The sequence below is a fragment of the Exophiala xenobiotica genome (assembly GCF_000835505.1).
Source record: "Exophiala xenobiotica strain CBS 118157 unplaced genomic scaffold supercont1.3, whole genome shotgun sequence".
In the NCBI taxonomy this organism is placed as follows: Eukaryota; Fungi; Ascomycota; class Eurotiomycetes; order Chaetothyriales; family Herpotrichiellaceae; genus Exophiala; species Exophiala xenobiotica.
The window spans coordinates 1,831,977-1,848,951 of NW_013562492.1; the positions used below are offsets into that span (position 1 = coordinate 1,831,977).

At 51.2% G+C, this 16,975-nt stretch overlaps 5 protein-coding genes across 5 annotated transcripts; 3 read left to right on the forward strand and 2 right to left on the reverse strand.

Annotated features, from left to right (window-relative positions):
• Positions 1 to 146: 146 nt before the first annotated feature.
• PV05_04886 (uncharacterized protein) lies at positions 147 to 6,399 on the reverse strand. The gene has a single exon (XM_013461338.1). It carries the CDS (start codon positions 6,325 to 6,327, stop codon positions 169 to 171), a length of 6,159 nt encoding a protein of 2,052 aa, XP_013316792.1. The 5' UTR covers positions 6,328 to 6,399; the 3' UTR covers positions 147 to 168.
• Positions 6,400 to 6,669: 270 nt separating this feature from the next.
• On the reverse strand, positions 6,670 to 9,430 carry PV05_04887 (uncharacterized protein). The gene has a single exon (XM_013461339.1). The coding sequence runs from the start codon at positions 9,198 to 9,200 to the stop codon at positions 6,918 to 6,920; it is 2,283 nt and encodes a 760-aa protein (XP_013316793.1). The 5' UTR covers positions 9,201 to 9,430; the 3' UTR covers positions 6,670 to 6,917.
• A 1,174-nt stretch (positions 9,431 to 10,604) lies between these two features.
• On the forward strand, positions 10,605 to 12,160 carry PV05_04888 (uncharacterized protein). Its single transcript, XM_013461340.1, has 3 exons — positions 10,605 to 10,829; positions 10,875 to 11,753; positions 11,801 to 12,160. The coding sequence occupies exons 1-3, from the start codon at positions 10,788 to 10,790 to the stop codon at positions 11,870 to 11,872; spliced, it is 993 nt and encodes a 330-aa protein (XP_013316794.1). The 5' UTR covers positions 10,605 to 10,787; the 3' UTR covers positions 11,873 to 12,160.
• Positions 12,161 to 12,695: 535 nt separating this feature from the next.
• PV05_04889 (uncharacterized protein) lies at positions 12,696 to 14,605 on the forward strand (the record flags this gene model as incomplete). The annotated part of the gene is made up of 3 exons (XM_013461341.1): positions 12,696 to 12,773; positions 12,844 to 13,529; positions 13,579 to 14,605. 3 exons carry the CDS (start codon positions 12,696 to 12,698, stop codon positions 14,603 to 14,605), a joined length of 1,791 nt encoding a protein of 596 aa, XP_013316795.1.
• A 415-nt stretch (positions 14,606 to 15,020) lies between these two features.
• On the forward strand, positions 15,021 to 16,962 carry PV05_04890 (uncharacterized protein). Its single transcript, XM_013461342.1, has one exon. The coding sequence runs from the start codon at positions 15,091 to 15,093 to the stop codon at positions 15,730 to 15,732; it is 642 nt and encodes a 213-aa protein (XP_013316796.1). The 5' UTR covers positions 15,021 to 15,090; the 3' UTR covers positions 15,733 to 16,962.
• Positions 16,963 to 16,975: the final 13 nt, after the last annotated feature.

Here is a 16,975-nt window from a genome sequence, read left to right on the forward strand (position 1 = left end):
GCCGGCCACTGTCAGGCCGAGAGGCCGAAGGAGGACTGGGAGTATCAGAGTCTCAGCCTACCGGTACAGTGAGCCTCGATCCAGGACATGGCCAAGGACCTTAAGACGCAAAATCAAACACTTGTCCTTCGCTGTGAAGAGGTATCAATAAGAATCCATCCAAATCACTCATGCTAAGAACACCGGAACCCCATACATGACAGGCGCTGCTCCGTTCAAGTACTTCAACAGGCAGGCTTCCCGAGCATGTGCAACCGCCTGGTCCAAAGATACTTGGCCCCGTTGCTGCGTGATACAGCGACCCTTTTGTGGCCGGCTGTCTTTGTCTGCCTTTTTCTTGCCTGACTTAGGCTTCGAGTCGGGCACTCCGTCAGCCTCGATCAGGCCCCAATCCGCCATCACTTCCAAGGCAAATCGGTCGATGTCACGATCCGTCACATCCCACAATGTTCCCACGACGGCTGGGCTGCCTCCATTTATATAGTTCCAAGGCATCCCATATGGCTCATATACTCCGCATTCTGTCATCTTAGCACTGCTGCAGCCCATCAACATGGTCACTGCGCACTTATCCAACTTGCGGATGGTCCGGCCCCGGATATACTGGGCGCCTCCACCATGACCAAAATAAAGCAATAACGGCTTGTCGCGTAGGATGGTCTCAAATTCGCTTTCTTTTGGAGGCCGGTCGACAATCGCCTCGAAACCTTTGAGTTGATCTACGAAGATTTTACCAAAGGTATTCTGTGTCGATAACAGATCAGAAGAAGGGTTGAGAATGTATGCGCCGTCCGAACTCGGAATGCAGTAGCCATCGAGCTCATTCTCTGTCGCATGCATCTTGCGAAGCTGTTCCCAGATGGTACCAAGTGATGGCATCCGCGACACTGCGTAGTTTTTCAGACATGACATTGATTCCCACGGGAACAGTTGTAGTGCTTTGTCCAGGACCATAATCGTGTGTCTGGGCTGCTCTGCTCGTTCTGCCTTCTCATCATGGTACCCATGCAGCGCATCCAAGACCTCCACTAGCATTGCGTCGAAGTCGATTTCATCGTAGGCATTCTTCTCCCCATTGAACTGGAGAATGTCAACAACGAAGTACAGCAAATCAGTAATTGAATCTTCGAGGTCTGCTTCTCGTGGATTGCCCAGCGTCACAAAGAGCTCCAGCACGTGGCTGTGAAGCACAACTCTCGCCTTTGCTTGCTTCGGCGGCTTTTGCCGGGAAGGGAGATGTCGACTCAGTGTCTGCGAGAAACTCTGACTGAACTTGCACAGCATCTTCTCGCCAACGTCAGAAGCCGAGAGCAATCCACGGAATCCACCAAACCACACATTCTCGATATTGTCCAGGAGTGTGGCCAGCTGTCGGTCAAGCTCTTGTCGCTCAGCATACCAAGCCTTCCTCATCGCCTTGTCAGGTGAGCTTCCACGAGGGTCATGAGCAGAAGAATTCGCCTTTGAGATTATCTGTTGCATCTCTGCCTTTGCGCTGTCGAAATCTAGCGCTTCGTTATCTCCGTCGGACATGTCGGGCCTTGTTAGAGGAATCCTGAGCATAAAGGGTGACCGGTCAGCGTAGATTCGTGACACCAGAAGCTCAGTCCTGTCTTCGCTTAAGCCCAGTGAAACAATGGTCCAGGAAGCCGGAAGTAGACTCATGTCAAAGTCTACGATGTCTTGCACGGCTGTCAGGGTATGGGAACCATCAAAGGTTCCCAATCTTGGCCAGCTTTGAACAAAAGCCTTCTCTGTGGTCGACATCTCGCTCCTCATGACTGTGCGCTCTCGCATTCTCACCACATCCATGGGACTTAGTGTATCTAGAACAAGGTCCAGTGATGAATTGACGAAGGAGTGGTCCAGAACTGTCGAAAGCAGACTTATCTGGGTCCAAATCTTGTGAGTGGTGTGGACCATATCGGAGGACAATTCAGCCTTTGCGGAGTCTTTCAACCGCAGAAGAATCTCATAAGCAGCGACAAGCAGTTGCTTTCCATCTTGAACAGGTCGCTGCCCAGTTCGGCTGTTGTCCCCTTTCGGACTTCGTATCGTGTTCTTGACCAAGCTTGGTGATGCAGCACTTTGTACAAACGAGACCCTGCCACTTCTCCTGGCAGACTTATATCTTACAGGCAGAGCCATCGCGGTCTCTGCAAGCACATTCGTACCTGCATCCTCGGACAACATCTTCAACGCTTGCCGGACCAAGCTCAGAGCCTTCATTGTCGCATTGCGCAAAGATTCCTTGCCATCTGATCTTGCAGGGGCCTCATCATGGAGGGTCACGTCTGAAGAACCCTCCGCCAAATTCAACTTGATTCGTAAAGCAGAGAGCTGCTCTTCTGCCTCCTTGGCAAGCTGAGAACGAGCCGAGGCTGACAATGGGTTTGGCGATGGTGCCTCGAGCACAACAGTACTTCTCCCTTTCGGTCGAGCCGACGACTTTGTCACAGACGCCCTTGAAGGCGCTTTCAGACCTTTAGCTTTGCCCTTCGGATGATCCTCGATCTGCTTCTGAGGTGTTTTTCTTGTCGGTAGGAGTCGGGTTGCCTCAAGGAAATATTGGCGGCACAAGGAAACGTCTCCCAGAAGTAAGTGCGCCTCACTCTGGTTGATCGCAGTGAGGGCTTGGACCACCGAAGTGTCGTGGGTATTTGAGACCGGCAGCATATGCTCAACTGTCGTTGATGCTTTGTCAGGTTGACTGGCACGAGCATGCACCAGAGCAAGCTCGCTGGAGATCAGCCGAGTAAGAGAGGATTGCATGGTCTTCGTGGCGACTTTCAGGGCTTGCTCGTAGAAATAAATAGCATCCTGGTAAAGGCCACTATGCGCGGTAAGATAAGCCAAGTTTCTGAAGGCATCAATGTACAACATGACTTGTGGCCAGAGTCGGGCTGCGTGAACAGTCAGCTGTGGTGAGTGCTGCAGAGACAGGTCGAGCTTGGAGAGATCGACTGTCAGGTTGTGCAGTTGTGAGTCGTTGGAGTCCTCTCTTTGTACAGTGTCGTGAGCTTCCCACAACTTTTCGATCGACATCCAGATAGCTGCGGCAATCTTTACTGCCTGCCTGCCGTTTGTTGTGGCTTCCAAGAGCTGTCCCCGACTGTGTGCCAATCGGGAGGCGACCATGGCTGCGCGACAGAGGATCGTTTGTTCTCGTAGACGCATGCTACCAGAAGTCATCGAGCTTTGCCGGCCGTCCCACGCGATGTGAGCACGATCAAGGCATTGGAAGCACTGTTCAACGTCTCCAGAGTCGAAGTAGTGCTGCGCATATGCCAACGCAAATTCTGCAGCGAACAGGCTGTCAGCTGTACAAGATGACATTGCTGTCTCGACTCGCCTGAAAGTTTTTCCGGCAGTTTCTAGATCCTGCAGGGTGTTATAGAGCTCTCCTAATTGAAGGAGTACGCTCGTCTTAGAAGGCTCCTGGATTCGGTTGCCAAGTCCCAGCATATGGATCAAGGTTTCTAGAGCCATAAGCCTAAGCCCATGATTCTCAAAGATGCCCGCACGGTCGACTGAAAGTCGTAGAGACATCATTACCGCTTCTAGGTTGTCTAGCGCATTGCTCACATCATCCATGGTTTTGCAATGGCGAACAATCTGGGAGACATGCTGGACGGATTGTTCCAGGTCTTCGCTGCTTATCTCGCTGGTGAAGAACCCGTGTTGCATTTTGAGCATAGAGCGTAGCCCCGACTCATATGCCCGTAGAAAGACGGTTCCGTTCGGATTTATGTGACTGTGCAAAAGCTTCTCCACAGTCGCAGAATCTATCAAGCACCTCGACAGTGGAAATTGTCTCTTTAGTGCACAGTGAAAAAGGTTATTGCTGAGTCTCAGTCTGTAAACTTGGCACTCCTCCCGGCGAAGGAGCTCCAGGACGAGGTTGATCTGTAAGACACAAGACCTGAACTGACGCTCGCCCAAGTCTTTGTCCACCATTACATATATCTGTTTTTCCAGCAGGATTGCGCGATGAATAACAGGAAGTGATTGGTGATCATAGAAAAGGCTGTCATTTTCACAAGCCGATAGTTGAAGGGAGAGTCGAACATAGGCAGTGAGATTTCTGGCTAGAGCCTTTGTGTCTGGACCCGACCAGGCTCGTTCCAAAGAGCCTGCCAGAGCAAGTTCCACGGTATCGCTGAGAGCACCTTCTTTGATGTTGAAGTCGAGGGCGTTTTGTAACGCCAATCTCGCCCGTGCAAGCTCATTCGATTCCACGTAACATGCTGCTAGTCTCTCATTCTTTAGAGCAAGGTAGGCTGCCTTTTGGTGGGCGAGTGATAATCCGGACAGGCCGCGCAGAGACAATTGCAGGGCCTGTATTTGCTCATGGAGGTTCTTCTGTTTGACTGCTTCTAGATACCTTGACCAGAAAGCATTAGAAAGACGCACACGCAGGTGGTCCACGGTCGATCTCAGTGAGACATCGGCAGTGATGGGAGAAGAGCCGGCCTCGAGAGATTCGAGTATTGTCGCACAATTTTCCAGAGCCTCGAACGCCAATGTCGATGTATATGCCGCAGCGCACTTTTCCACGGTCAAGATTGCTTCGACATTCTTGAGTAGCGTAGAAACGATTCCCGATGATCCCGACCCGTCAGTAACTCCGGATCCCTTCGGTTGTATCTGACTGCAGAAGAACCAACACGAAGTGTACAATAGGTTTAGGACAGTATTCTGCAGCTGGTCTGACTTCCCATCTCGGGCGCCAGCTTTCTCAATGGCCATCACCACTCCGACCGCTGTTTTACGTAGATGAGCAGCGTGCAGTAAGACCCGTTCGAAGTCCGCTTGGGACAGGTCGAGGGCCTTCTTGAATGTATCAGTCGCTCTTTGAGCGGAGTCGACTGCGGCTTTGACTGCTCCGGAATATGCTTTCAACTTCCACTGTGCTATCTGGCAGTCCAAGACAAGGCGATCGACTTTGTCCACGGTGAGCAGTTGCTCTTCCAGCAGGGCGAGAAGTTCTGTGCTGGCTGCGGTCTCTTGAGTGACTTGTGAAAATATGTCGACTATTGTAGAGGGAATAGAGCTCTCGATATTTGTATTCTTCAGACATTTCTGAAACAAGCATAGATACCGCAGGGCGTGTGCCAGAGAGGCATGGACGTCTTTTGCACTTGAAAATAGCCTCTTTACAGCACCCTGAAACAGGCGCCAGACTTCTACTCCTGGATCAACCGTGTGGCATAGATGTCTCCATGATTCAAATTTGATCTCCAGAGCGGTACAGAAGAGCTCGAAGAGGCAGATGGAAGAGGTTGCCTCAGTAGGTGATTTGGTCGCAGTTGAATACAGCTTCGACAAGGCAAGGGAAATAGTACGCAGCTGCATACCCGCAGCTTCAGAGTTATGTCGACCTTCGTTAAGGCCCTGTAGAGTAATCCAGGCTGGACTTCCGACCGTCTTCAATTGCAGAGATTTGAGGAAGTCCATACTTATGCACCTGGCGCCAGCCAACATGGCGAGACGCAGACCCTGGCTTTGCATAGAGGTCGTGAAGCGAAACCTGGACAGTTGACTTGCTGCATTCGGCCGACCCAGTAGAGATCTTGCCAGGGTCATCTCCGGTGGCAAGTCTTTGCTTGCACCTCCCCAGTACTGTCGATGTATGTCGGCCAGCTGGAGTTCCGCCTGTTTTAGGAGGCCCAAGGTGATGGTCCTGTCTAGCAGCAACAACGCAGCGCCCTCAGTATCTTCCAACGAGTCTTGATTTGCATTTTCTTCCGCATTCTGGCGTTTGCGAAGAAACTGTAATGCAGACTGGGCACACCCCACCACCACCTCCCAGTCTGCTTCTTCTGTGTGAACGAACTTTCCTTTGGGATCTACACCATTCTGTCGCGTCTCTTTATTTGGCGATCGTTCCTGGAGCGGCTGTGCGGCGGGAGAGGGCTTCGCAGGTGTGGTGCCGGCTGCGTGCGACTTTGCTGCGCTTTTCTCGGCCTTAGCGGCATCGCTCAGCTGTTTGAGGGTAGCGTTGAAAGTCTCAGCGGCGATTTGGCGTCGTTCGACCTGGGACAACAATGGTCTCTCTTTGCTGACTGCCTCATGTATATGCAAGCCCGGAGCAGCTCTGCGGGAGGCTTTTGTTTTGCCATTGGTGGGGACTTGATGTTTGGTAGGCCTGGTCGCCGTGGGGGCCCTCTTCGTTTTGCATTTTGTGGTTGAAACAGGGTCTTGATCTTCCAGTCCGAGTATTGAACGAAGGAACCGTAGAGTATGGACTGTTGGTGCAAGCAAGTTGAGCTCGGCTCGGAGCGCGTTCGTGGTGGGCACTGTAGAAGGATCGGAGGTCGCTATCATCGTGAGGAATTGGTAATAGGAATGCGCATCATGCGATATTCAATTCTAAGGCTGCTGTACCGGCCAAAATGGTGCTGTTCATCGACCTTTTTATGTCCATCGAAAAGAGCGCGTTGTCCGCCAAATCGGGCGATCAAATAAACACGCCTAAATTGCTTCCGCATTTCCCCTCATTCTCGCAGCCTTGCTCGTTCAGCCTCGTCAGACAACCCCTTCCAAAAGTCATCACCCCATGCGCGTCCATGTTGGCTAGTGTAGGATGATGACCCTAGACTAAACAAGGGCGCAAAGGTGGAAATGGTGCCTCTGGCTTTGGGAGTAATCGGTAAAATGAAAAGAAGGGCACCAGCGTACATTATTAATCTTCCCTTGGACTGTGCCTGATTCTTTCTCTCACTCCTCAGGTGCCCTTCGTTCTACGTACTACTGAGTTTATCGGCTGCTAGCCAACGAGCAGTCATAATACAAGAGCTAGAGCCGCTTGACTCTTTCTCCAAATCCGGCGGGTTTACAAGGAGAATCCCAGATTATATTACACCCAGGGAAAGACGCCACTCCACTTTTTCTGGTGGCTCAAACTGGTCCAACAGCTAGAAAGGTTCAGTCAACACCTGAGTTGCGGCTGCATGTGCAAGAATCGTCCGACAACTGTCCATCATAGCTGGAATTCCACAAATATAGAAGTCGGTCGTTGCTGGATCGAATTTCAGGTCGGTGAGGATATCTGTGACTCGTCCGTGAAATACTCCCCTGGCGGACGGATCGCCATCAACACAGACCGTAGTCCGAGGCAGAGTTTCGAAGTTGTGCGTGATGTCGTCCTCTGCATGATAGCAGCCGAAGAGCAGCTCGGCCGACTCGAGTTCGCTCGATGAGGCTAATGCTTCAAACATTGGCAGGAATGGTGCAATGCCAGTTCCAGTCGCAACAAAAACTTTCCGGTGTGTGTTGCGCTGCAGCTGGAAAGAACCATACGGGAGCTCCACCTTCGTCTCTTGGCCCGGCTGAATCCCCCTCGCAAATATTGAACCGTCGCCGCCTGTGCGGGTGCTGACGAGTAGCGTGAAGCGTTTGCCTTCGATCCCAGCAATTGAATAATACCGCCACTCATACGGCGCAACTAACACCATAGCATATTGTCCAGGCGCGCAATGAATCGACTCGTCAAGTTCGAATTCAAGACGCCAGATGAATTCTGTCAATGCATTCTTGGACACAAGCCTTGCGCATTTCTTTTCATGTGAGGACAGAGTTTCAGTCACTGGTATCTCCATCCTGGACTTTCCGCGGCGCACAGCTCTCATAACGCGGAAGAAGCCCAGGGGTCCAAATATTCGGCTCGCTGCTACAACACCACCCATCATTGCGCCGGTAACCCCGAGATTGCATGCATCGCACCCGCTGAGATAGAGGCCTGCAATGGGCGAAGGTGCAGAAAGGACCGAAGAAGAGTATCTCTTCGGCGTCCCTTTCAACCCATAAAATGCGCCAGTTGTATGAGAAGTAAAGTCCTCGACCGAGAGAGGCGTCGACACCTCAAAATAGTGTACCAATGCCTTGATACCAGGCACATAGGTCTCAGCCAAATCTATCAGGCCTTGCGAGATGCGTTGCTTGAGTTGGATGTACTGCGTCCCACGTGCGCCATGCATTGTTCCACGCCAACTGGAAAAAACTTCGGGTTTGATCAAGGCGATGATTTCGGCGGTATGGAATCTTTCGTCTCCTGACTTGGCGGAGGGAAACGACATGTAAGCATGTTGAGGCTTTCCCTCCAGTATCGCAGCTGTTTGTGCGTCAATGTCATTGTGATTGAACGTCGTGTTGATCCAGTAGTTCTCCCCATGGATACCAAGTGTCGTTACCGGCTTTTCCAGTCGAAGGTACACAACAACAGCCGATATTCCATCAGAGAGGAGGTCAATAACACGCCGGATTTCTGCCGTCTGCCGACCGATTTCACCAGTTGTGGGTAATAGGGTGTTATATGTCGGGCCCGCGCCTGCGTTTGAAATGACTATAGGGGCATGGTAGACGACTTCTCTGCGCTTCACTCCACGCCCGTCCAGGGCCTTGACGCCTACGACACGACTGCCCTCGATGAGAACGCATGTCACCTCCTGGCACACCTTGACGGCACCGCCATGGGCTTCGACGCCGACTTCAAAGGTCCTGGCGATGCGGCTCGCCCCTCCACATGGGAACCAAGCTCCATGGAGGTAGTGCCGAACGACAGTTGCATGTAGCGCAAAGGCACTTTCATTCGGGGGCACTCCATAATCACCCCATTGTGAGGCAAGCACGGCTTTGAGCTCGGCCGACACGAACTGGCGATTCAGGTATTCACCCGTTGTCTGCATTGCCTTCTGAGAGCCAAAGCGACGCCATTGTGAAAGCAGAAAGCTGAGCGGCCACGGCAATACAGCTTGAAAAGTGCCACTGCTAAGCCAGTTGGCCGCCGCCATCACGTCCACAAAATAGCGCCGAATCGCTGCAGCTTCGTCTGGGAAGCGTTTAATCAGACGGTCCTCATATTGTTTTGGATTTGATGGCTGGGCCAACTTGAGTCCTGGGTAGATGAATCGCTCGAAATCGGCCGGCATGGGGTTCCAAGTGAGTGCTTTACCAGACAGAAAGTCAAACAACCCGCGAACATGCGACCCTGGCTGCATATCTCCAATGTAATGCACTCCTACATCCCAACTTGCGCCATCGCGACGGAAGGTATGCGTCAAGCCTCCGCGTTCAGAGTGCTTCTCGAGGACTAACACCCTCATGTTGCCTACTTGGGCCAGCAGTGTCGCGGCAGTCATGCCTCCGATGCCAGATCCAATGACGATAGCGTCCCATTCTTCAGCCATGATCTTCTGCATCCAGGTTCAAGAAATGAATAGTTCCGGATTGATCGGAGTCAAAGATTGGTCGGACTTCAATTTTGCATATGTTGATAACTTCTCAGACACCTTTACAACTTCATGCGGCAGTAGAAGGGAGTGCAATGCGCTGTATAGATCTCATGTGAGTGATAACAGATCTCATAAAGAGGTCGAGCCAGGCAAAGGCTGCTCGCCATGTTATTATATGTCTGCCAGCCGTGTTCAGCCTTGGTCTATGTTCTTGCTTCGCCGTTAACGGGCGTATGCGGATGAAGGTATGCATCTTGGCTTCCGCCTGGAATTTGAATGTCTCATGATGCCCACACAGGTCTGTCCACGTCAGGCGCCATGGCAGAGCTGCATGCTGAGTCATTGTTGACTACACCGTGTATACCATGGCGTCTCTGGCCAACGCTAACCCATGGCAATCAGCATGGCTGAACGTGCGCAAAGTTCGTGGTATCGCGCCCTCATTGAGGTTTGCTCCTGCGGTCACATCGGCGGTTGAAGTCTTCACGTGACGTTGGGCATGAACAGACAAGGCTAGTCAATCTCACTGAGCATGACGAGGGGTGGCATGATCCCACAGTAGGCGCATACTTGTATCGCCTCGAGGCTCTTCCATTGTGGCGCGTCGTCCCCGTGTTCGTGTCCTAAGTACGGCCGTATGGGTTGTAGTCGGCCGCAGACGCAGTGGTTCAACGCCGTCAGAAGCTGTTTGCATTCTCGACGACAGTCTTGGTACTTCTGTGTTAGATCGTGATACCTGTGACTGTCCTGTGCCGAGAGCAATCATGGTGGGTTGAGTGCTCAAGCGTGGGGAAAACCACTTATCAAACAGTGAGGTAGGTACAGAGAAGCCTGGAGGACAAAGGCTACTTACCTTTGTTACATTCTGCAAGGATATTGGCAACGAGCAACAACGATGAGGGTCACGTGACAGCCGAACTTGACTGCAAATCTTACTCAAGGCCACTCAAACAGCTCGACACTGTCGCAGTCAAGGTGACGGTATCAAACTCCGCGGATCTATGATTCATTGCCAGAGGTCATGAAGCTCGTGATCCGAAGTTGCTTTCATCACAAATTATTCCACCTCAAAACACCCATATTCTCAGACATTAACCACAATATGTCTGGACCGCGCAGAAACTGTCGGCTTGTGGCAAGAGTTATGAAGCTGCAGCATCAGTCCTAATTTGACACATTCTTGAGTGTTCTCGCCAGGTAACAGCAGCAACTGGTTGTGAGATTGAGACGAAGATCCCCTTCGTGTCGAGTCTAGTGACTCTGTTCCTCGGGGCTCCGGCACCTCCATGGATTCACCATCCCTCAGAACACGGCCTATTGGACCCAGAGCCGACATCAATTTGTAATACAGAGAGGATAATGCACCGGCAGCGCTTAGTGCCGTGCTATTCAGGCGCGTGATAAGTCGTTTCGACCGTTCTAAGAACGCATTATGACAAGTTGCAAATCTGCCGGTAGCTCAAGTCCATTCGAAAAGATGCATGGTATATAAGTGAGACATCTCGCTCTCCTGAGATTGTGTTCCTGTACTTTCACGAACAGATTTTCATCATCATGTCAAAGACAATAGTCATCATCGGGATCACCGGTATTCAGGTAGGCAAGGGCGCAACCATATGAAGATAATACTAATTTGCTTAGGGATCGTCCGTGGCCGACACTTTCTTACGTCTTCCTGGATGGAAAGTCCGGGGCGTATCGCGGAATTCCTCAGGCCCTGTTGCTCAAGCCCTTACAGCTAAAGGAGCTGAAATCGTCACGGGTGATTTGGACGATAAGCAATCCCTGTTCCTTGCTTTCGAAGGCGCTACGATCATTTTCTCGAATACCGACTTCTTCGGCCACCTCTTCTATGCATTAGCACCGAAGGATAGCTTAGGAGGTCGCACGCCCAACCAGTATGCTTTTGATCGAGAGGTCGAACAAGGCATTAATATCGCGGAAGCAGCTGCTAGGCCCACGACAATGAAGACCTTGGAGCGCTTTGTGCTGTCTTCATTGAGTGACGCCCGGAAATGGAGTCATGGAAAATATACTCACGTATACCACAATAACGCCAAAATCGAGATCATCCGGGCAATTGAAACTCGATTTCCGGAGCTCGCAGCACTCATGAGTCTTCTTCAGGTCGGACATTATGTCAGAAACTGGCAAGCCTTTCCAGCTTTGGCACCTCAGAAGCAGTCAGATGGCAGCTATGTGATACAAAGGACCTTTTCTCCGGAAATGAAAGTGCCATTTGTGGTCGCGCACAAAGATACAGGAGCCTTTGTCAAGGCACTGGCTGATTTGCCTCCGAAAACGGAGCTTCTCGGTGCGTCGGAACATATGACCTGGCCAGACTGGACAAAGCTTTGGGGAGATACACTTGGTGTCAAGGCCACTTTCAAGCAGATATCCGAAGACGACTTCTTCAGAGGTGTACCCGAACCACTGAAGAATGAGCTCGCAGAGACCTTTGCGTTTGCCGACGAATTTGGCTATACTGGTGGAGACCCCGACCTAGTGACAGTCGAGCAAGTAAGTCACACAACCTGCGCATGAAGCCCGCCCTAACAGTTTTATAGCTTGGGATCCAACTTCCCCTTACGTCGATGGAAGAGTATTTCAAGAGCGAAGACTGGTCGTCGGTCCTATAGGTTCGAATGAGAAGGCATGCGTGGGTCTTGGCTGGCTCCTCTGGAATCCAGGAATCAGAACAGTGAAAGCATTCTAGTGCAGTATGCCGGCATGAGGGCGCTAGGGGAGCATGGCGCGCTCGGTGCAGTTTGCTGTCTCCCTGAGGAAGCTGACTAATTAATGGGGTTTCCGGCCTCCCGCGGACTTGAAATATCGTACTTGGTTCGTCGTCAGTCTGATCGATTCACTACGGTCTCATGGGTAAATAGTGTAACGAACTCGCTTAACCGGGTGTGCAAAACGGCTGCCGCTTGAATCGTCGAAGCAGCAGTTAGCACTGCATTGAACAGGAGGCCCTCCTACCACACAAATTGTCCTCGCTGCTGTTTGTCGTCGAATGGCACCCTAGCGCCAACCCAGTTGGGCCTCCAATTGATCAGGAGGCTCTCCTACCACACAAACTATCATCGCTGTTGTTTGTCGGCAAATAACACCCTAGCGCCAAATTACACGATTTACCTATGAGACCATAGGAGCATGTCGTCAAGAACGCAGACAGCTCGGAGCCGGGCTGCGCCAATAGCATGCCAGTCCTGCAGAGTTAAGAAGCTGAAATGCGAGCGTCGTCAACCATGTTCAAATTGTTCTTCGCGCGGCATCACTTGCCATTTCCTTGTTCCACCACACAGTCGGCCAGATGAAGGCCCGGCAGCACAGAGCAATGCAGAACTTCGGCAACGCATTGAGAGGCTCGAGGCTATCATCCAACGGCAGGATTTCCATATAAGAAATGGCCTAGATGACAGTCGCCCCATGAAAAGGCAGGCATTCACAAGTTCCGGCATGGCGTCCGACATCCATCAAACCAGAGACGAAGATTTACAGTCACTTGAGAATGTAGCAACAAGGGAGGACTCGGTAGTAGGTCATCCAAGTCTCGATACTCTTGAAGGTGTTCATAGCCTTACATAATGCTCTAACTCGTGCGCAGCTTTCCATGTTATCGAATGGCTTAGCCTTCAGAATCAGTAGCACGCCCGAAATCCTTGGGATGCAGACTTCTCAAAAGCATCCGGCGCCAGTCTCGGAATATGACCGAGGGAACGAGAGTATTGTGATGTTCCCAGAGTTCAAAGTGGCAGCTCTGCTTCTACAGAGCTACGAGTCCAGTGTAGACTATATCGTTCGCATCCTACATCTTCCAACCGTCCGATCTGTCATCAAGCCCTTTTACCTACGACTCAACCAAGGCGAAACTGTTCATATCGGGCAAGCTGCGCTGCTGCTCTCCATCTTCGCACTTGCCGCGTTCTTCTACGAGCCTTCTGAAAGTTCTAAGGTAGCGACAAACCCACAGGATCACCTTCATCTGTCGAAAGTCTTCTGCAAAGGGGCGCTGGATGTGCTTGACTTTTCACGCCGGAATACCTCTGGAACCCTTGAAGACGTCCAAGCATACATCATTATGACGGTCGTGACATTCTACCTTGATGGCTTCTCAGCAAGGGGTCGTCTTCTGATGATGTCCGCTACTACAATTGCTAGGGACCTCGGTCTGCATCGCTTGGATGCCGAAAACGAGTTCTTTGGTCAGAAAACCGAGAGCGTTCGCGACTTCATCGATCGCGAAGTGAAACGAAGAGTATTCTGGTTCATAACTTCCACTGACTGGTTTGTGTATTTTCTTGCATGTGTTGAGACTCTTCGAGTGCTAATGTCTCGGCAGGCTGTGGTCCACGGTTTCCGGTCCACAAGTAGGCACTTATTTCATTCATCCAGATCATATACATGTCAAACTTCCTATAGACTGCAACGACGACGACCTTGTCTTGGGAGAACGTCCTGAGCTGATAACGGAACCTCGGCCGACTGGCATGACATATTTGCTGGAAAGAATTCGCCTGGCACATCTGTGCCGCGAAATAGTCGATACCGTGCCATTAGAGACATCCAAACTTGAGCAAGTGCCTTACGATCATATCATAAACCTGGACAAAAAGCTGGTAGGTCTCATTTCGAGCCTACCATTCTTCTTCCGACTGGATGCGGAGAGTCGTCAACGTACCAAACCGCTGGAGATCATGTATCCGAACATTCCCCTTCTGCGATATTGCATCACCAGAGCGGCTCACAGCAGGCGATGCAAGCTTCACCAGAGATTTTTACTCCGACAGTCCTCTGATCCCCGTTATGCTTTCTCAAGACGAGCATGCCTCGAATCAGCACGCGCAGTCATTCAGTTCCATGAGGATCTCGGAGGCGATGGCCTGCCATGGATTGTGGCGGCACGTATGGGAATAGCTGTACACTTCGTGCATCTTGCTCTGGTGGTCCTCATCATGGATTTGTGCTTCAACAAGGATCAAGCCGACGAGGCAGAAATAAGGGCAGAAGTCAAGGCAACGTTACAAAAGTTCGAGGATGCGAAACACGTCTCTCCACTCCTTGGCCGGTTCTTGAAGTCCTTGTGTGGGATTGTCCGGAAGCATAGAATACACCCAAATGAGTCAAGTGACTCTGCCTTGTCGAATGATCCAGCTCAAAGCTCCGCTCCTATCCTGGACGATTTTAATCCGCCTGGAGACGATCGGTGGCAGCCCGTACAGCTTGGTGTGGATGGACAAATTTCAGGCGATGCTCTGGGGACCCCAACCTTCGACGAGTTTTGGGACAATGCAATGCAAGGCGAACCAGAACTCGATCTCTCCGTCTGGAATAACCTCTTTTCATCTCTCGATTCGCGGCCACTATGACGCAAAATGCAAACATCACTATCAGCAAGGCTCACTCGATCTCCGAAGGTACTACTGCGTTAGACAACGCCTTTGTGATAGCGATACTTGACTTTCAGGAGAGTATCATGGACAATGCGGCTCGGTGCGATGCAATTAGGGAGTAGGTCCACAAACCTACGACAAGACCTAAATCTGGTGCTCGTAAGATGTTGATTCTGGCCATGTAGCTTCACTTCTCCTTGGCAATAGCGCCGACTGTAGAATCCGGGACGCTTACGAGTAGGGGACTTGTTTGACTAAAGAGAAGATCAGAAGCGCTGCACTCGGTTGTGCCGTTGGTTCGTGTCGATGTCGTACGCATGCGGCTTGGCGGTACCGACCAAGCCTTGCTTCGACTTTCCCAGAATTCGCTACTATAAGCAACCATTCTGGACGTCGAGCGAGATGCCTGTACCTCGGCGACAGAGATCTCAGGGTATTTATAACGACAATAGCTACGAAGCATGAAGCTCTCGCATTTATGCCCTGTCTTAAGGACCTTTACACATCACCGCACGTTTCGGATCGATGCAGTTCAAATTTCCCGCTCACGCGTCGCGCAACGCTACCAGCACACAGCGTCGCAGGGGAGTCACCTTCCTCGTCTCGCTCAGCCTTCGATCTGGCATTCAATCATTCCGAAGAGCCTCCGTAGTAAATACGCACCTTCAGAAACGAGGAAAAAGCCAACAAATCCTGCAAGCTACTTCATCTGGATCTATCTCTTGATCGGTTCCCAGGCTATTCGAATCATGGGACTCAAGACTGATTTTACGACGTTTGTGCGGCAAGCGGACCTCAAGATCGCGCAGTTGAGAGAAGTCGTGGAGAAAATCCAGAGGGGGGAGGACGTCGATGTTGAAAAGGTTCTTGGAACTGGCGACGAGGCACAAGAGCGGGAATGGGAAGAAGCGCTACGAGAATTGCAAGAACAGGATCGGATATGGCAGAACAACGCAAGAAAGAGCCGCGAAGAGAAGGAACGTTTGGCAGCAGATGAAAGAGATGCAAATCCTGTCAGCGGCTCAGTGGATACCGCACAAGGGACAGATGCGCCACTTGTAACAACAACACCTGTCCCGCCCTCGCGTCCTGGGTTCTATTGAAGGACAAGCTCGGCAAGAAAAGGCATAATCTGGAGACATGACTTTGCCTTGGTACCACCGGGATTTCAGCAATTGAAAGGCGCCATCCCTCAAATCCTCAAGTTTTGATACCAGAGTCTGCGGCAAAGAATCATCTCAGTCTTTCTTCAAGATATATCAAAGTCTCGGAAAATGCATTCAGAGGCCATTTTCCAGCTCGATTACAATTCTCGTCACGGGTACCAATGGCAATGTTGCCCAGAATGTTTATTTGTCCGAATGCTTCATAAGCTTGATCGCCGGGGTTTTAGCAAGGACGGACGCCTTCTCTGGAAAGATATTCTACACCGCTTCGAGAAACGCCCGATTGTCGGCATAAATGTCCCTTCCAATTGCGTTCACTGGGATGCGCCGATGCGTGATCCCTAGATCTGCAAGTTTCAGGTCGTGGCATCCTGAACGGCTGTTCACAGGATTGATATGGAATGTCGCAGGCCCACAGCAAGTTCCGGGCACTTTGAGCATTCGGCGCGAATTGGTAATCGAACAGCACGATGGGCGACTGTGATGACCTCCTGATCATGATGCCGGACGATGAGATATGGACGATCTACGCCTTATATGCTCTCGAGGAGGTGTGCACTACCTTTGTGAGAGCAGGACAGACTCGCTCGCCGAAGCTTTTCTTGCTGGTCTGCACTTCCCCATGTCCGTCCGCCAAAGCCTTTTCGATGGCAGATTCTGCGGGGACACACGGACCGTGAGGCGGTACGGCTCCTGGAAAAGAGCGGGGAAAGGGTCTATCCAGGCCTCTGTCCAAGCAATATAGGAGCCATGTCACGAGCTCTCAAGCTGTAATGCCATCATGGACATGGCACGCATGCACAGCTATCTGGAATCACGACCAAAATGAGGTTCACCTAAGCTGTCTACCGGTGCGAAGCTAAGATGCAGCCCCCTGTCCAAGCTACCTACGTCCACGTGTGACTGCCCATGTTGTTCATGCAACACATATTTCACATATGGGATGTCCATTTAAAGCTGCCAGGAGGCCTCCATTCTACTATATGATGTTCTTCATCCAATGTTGAGGTTGAAACAAGACGCCAGCACAGTGCCAGCCTTGCGTCTATTTGTCAGCGTATAGACTCTTCCTACATACCTACCTGGTAGATGACTTAGCTTTGGTCAACAACCATCAGCAAATACTCGTGGGAAACATAGTCTTTTAGTCTGCGAGTCTGATGTATAGTACGTCCTGACA

Bases quoted from the DNA above. Each gene is read 5' to 3' on its own strand.
- PV05_04886 (XM_013461338.1), bottom strand. From the start codon at position 6,327: ATGATAGCGACCTCCGATCCTTCTACAGTGCCCACCACGAACGCGCTC.
- PV05_04887 (XM_013461339.1), bottom strand. From the start codon at position 9,200: ATGCAGAAGATCATGGCTGAAGAATGGGACGCTATCGTCATTGGATCT.
- PV05_04888 (XM_013461340.1), top strand. From the start codon at position 10,788: ATGTCAAAGACAATAGTCATCATCGGGATCACCGGTATTCAG. The intron at 10,830-10,874 runs GTAGGCAAGGGC...TAATTTGCTTAG, and splicing joins TCGGGATCACCGGTATTCAG to GGATCGTCCGTGGCCGACAC. The intron at 11,754-11,800 runs GTAAGTCACACA...ACAGTTTTATAG, and splicing joins ACCTAGTGACAGTCGAGCAA to CTTGGGATCCAACTTCCCCT.
- PV05_04890 (XM_013461342.1), top strand. From the start codon at position 15,091: ATGAAGCTCTCGCATTTATGCCCTGTCTTAAGGACCTTTACACATCAC.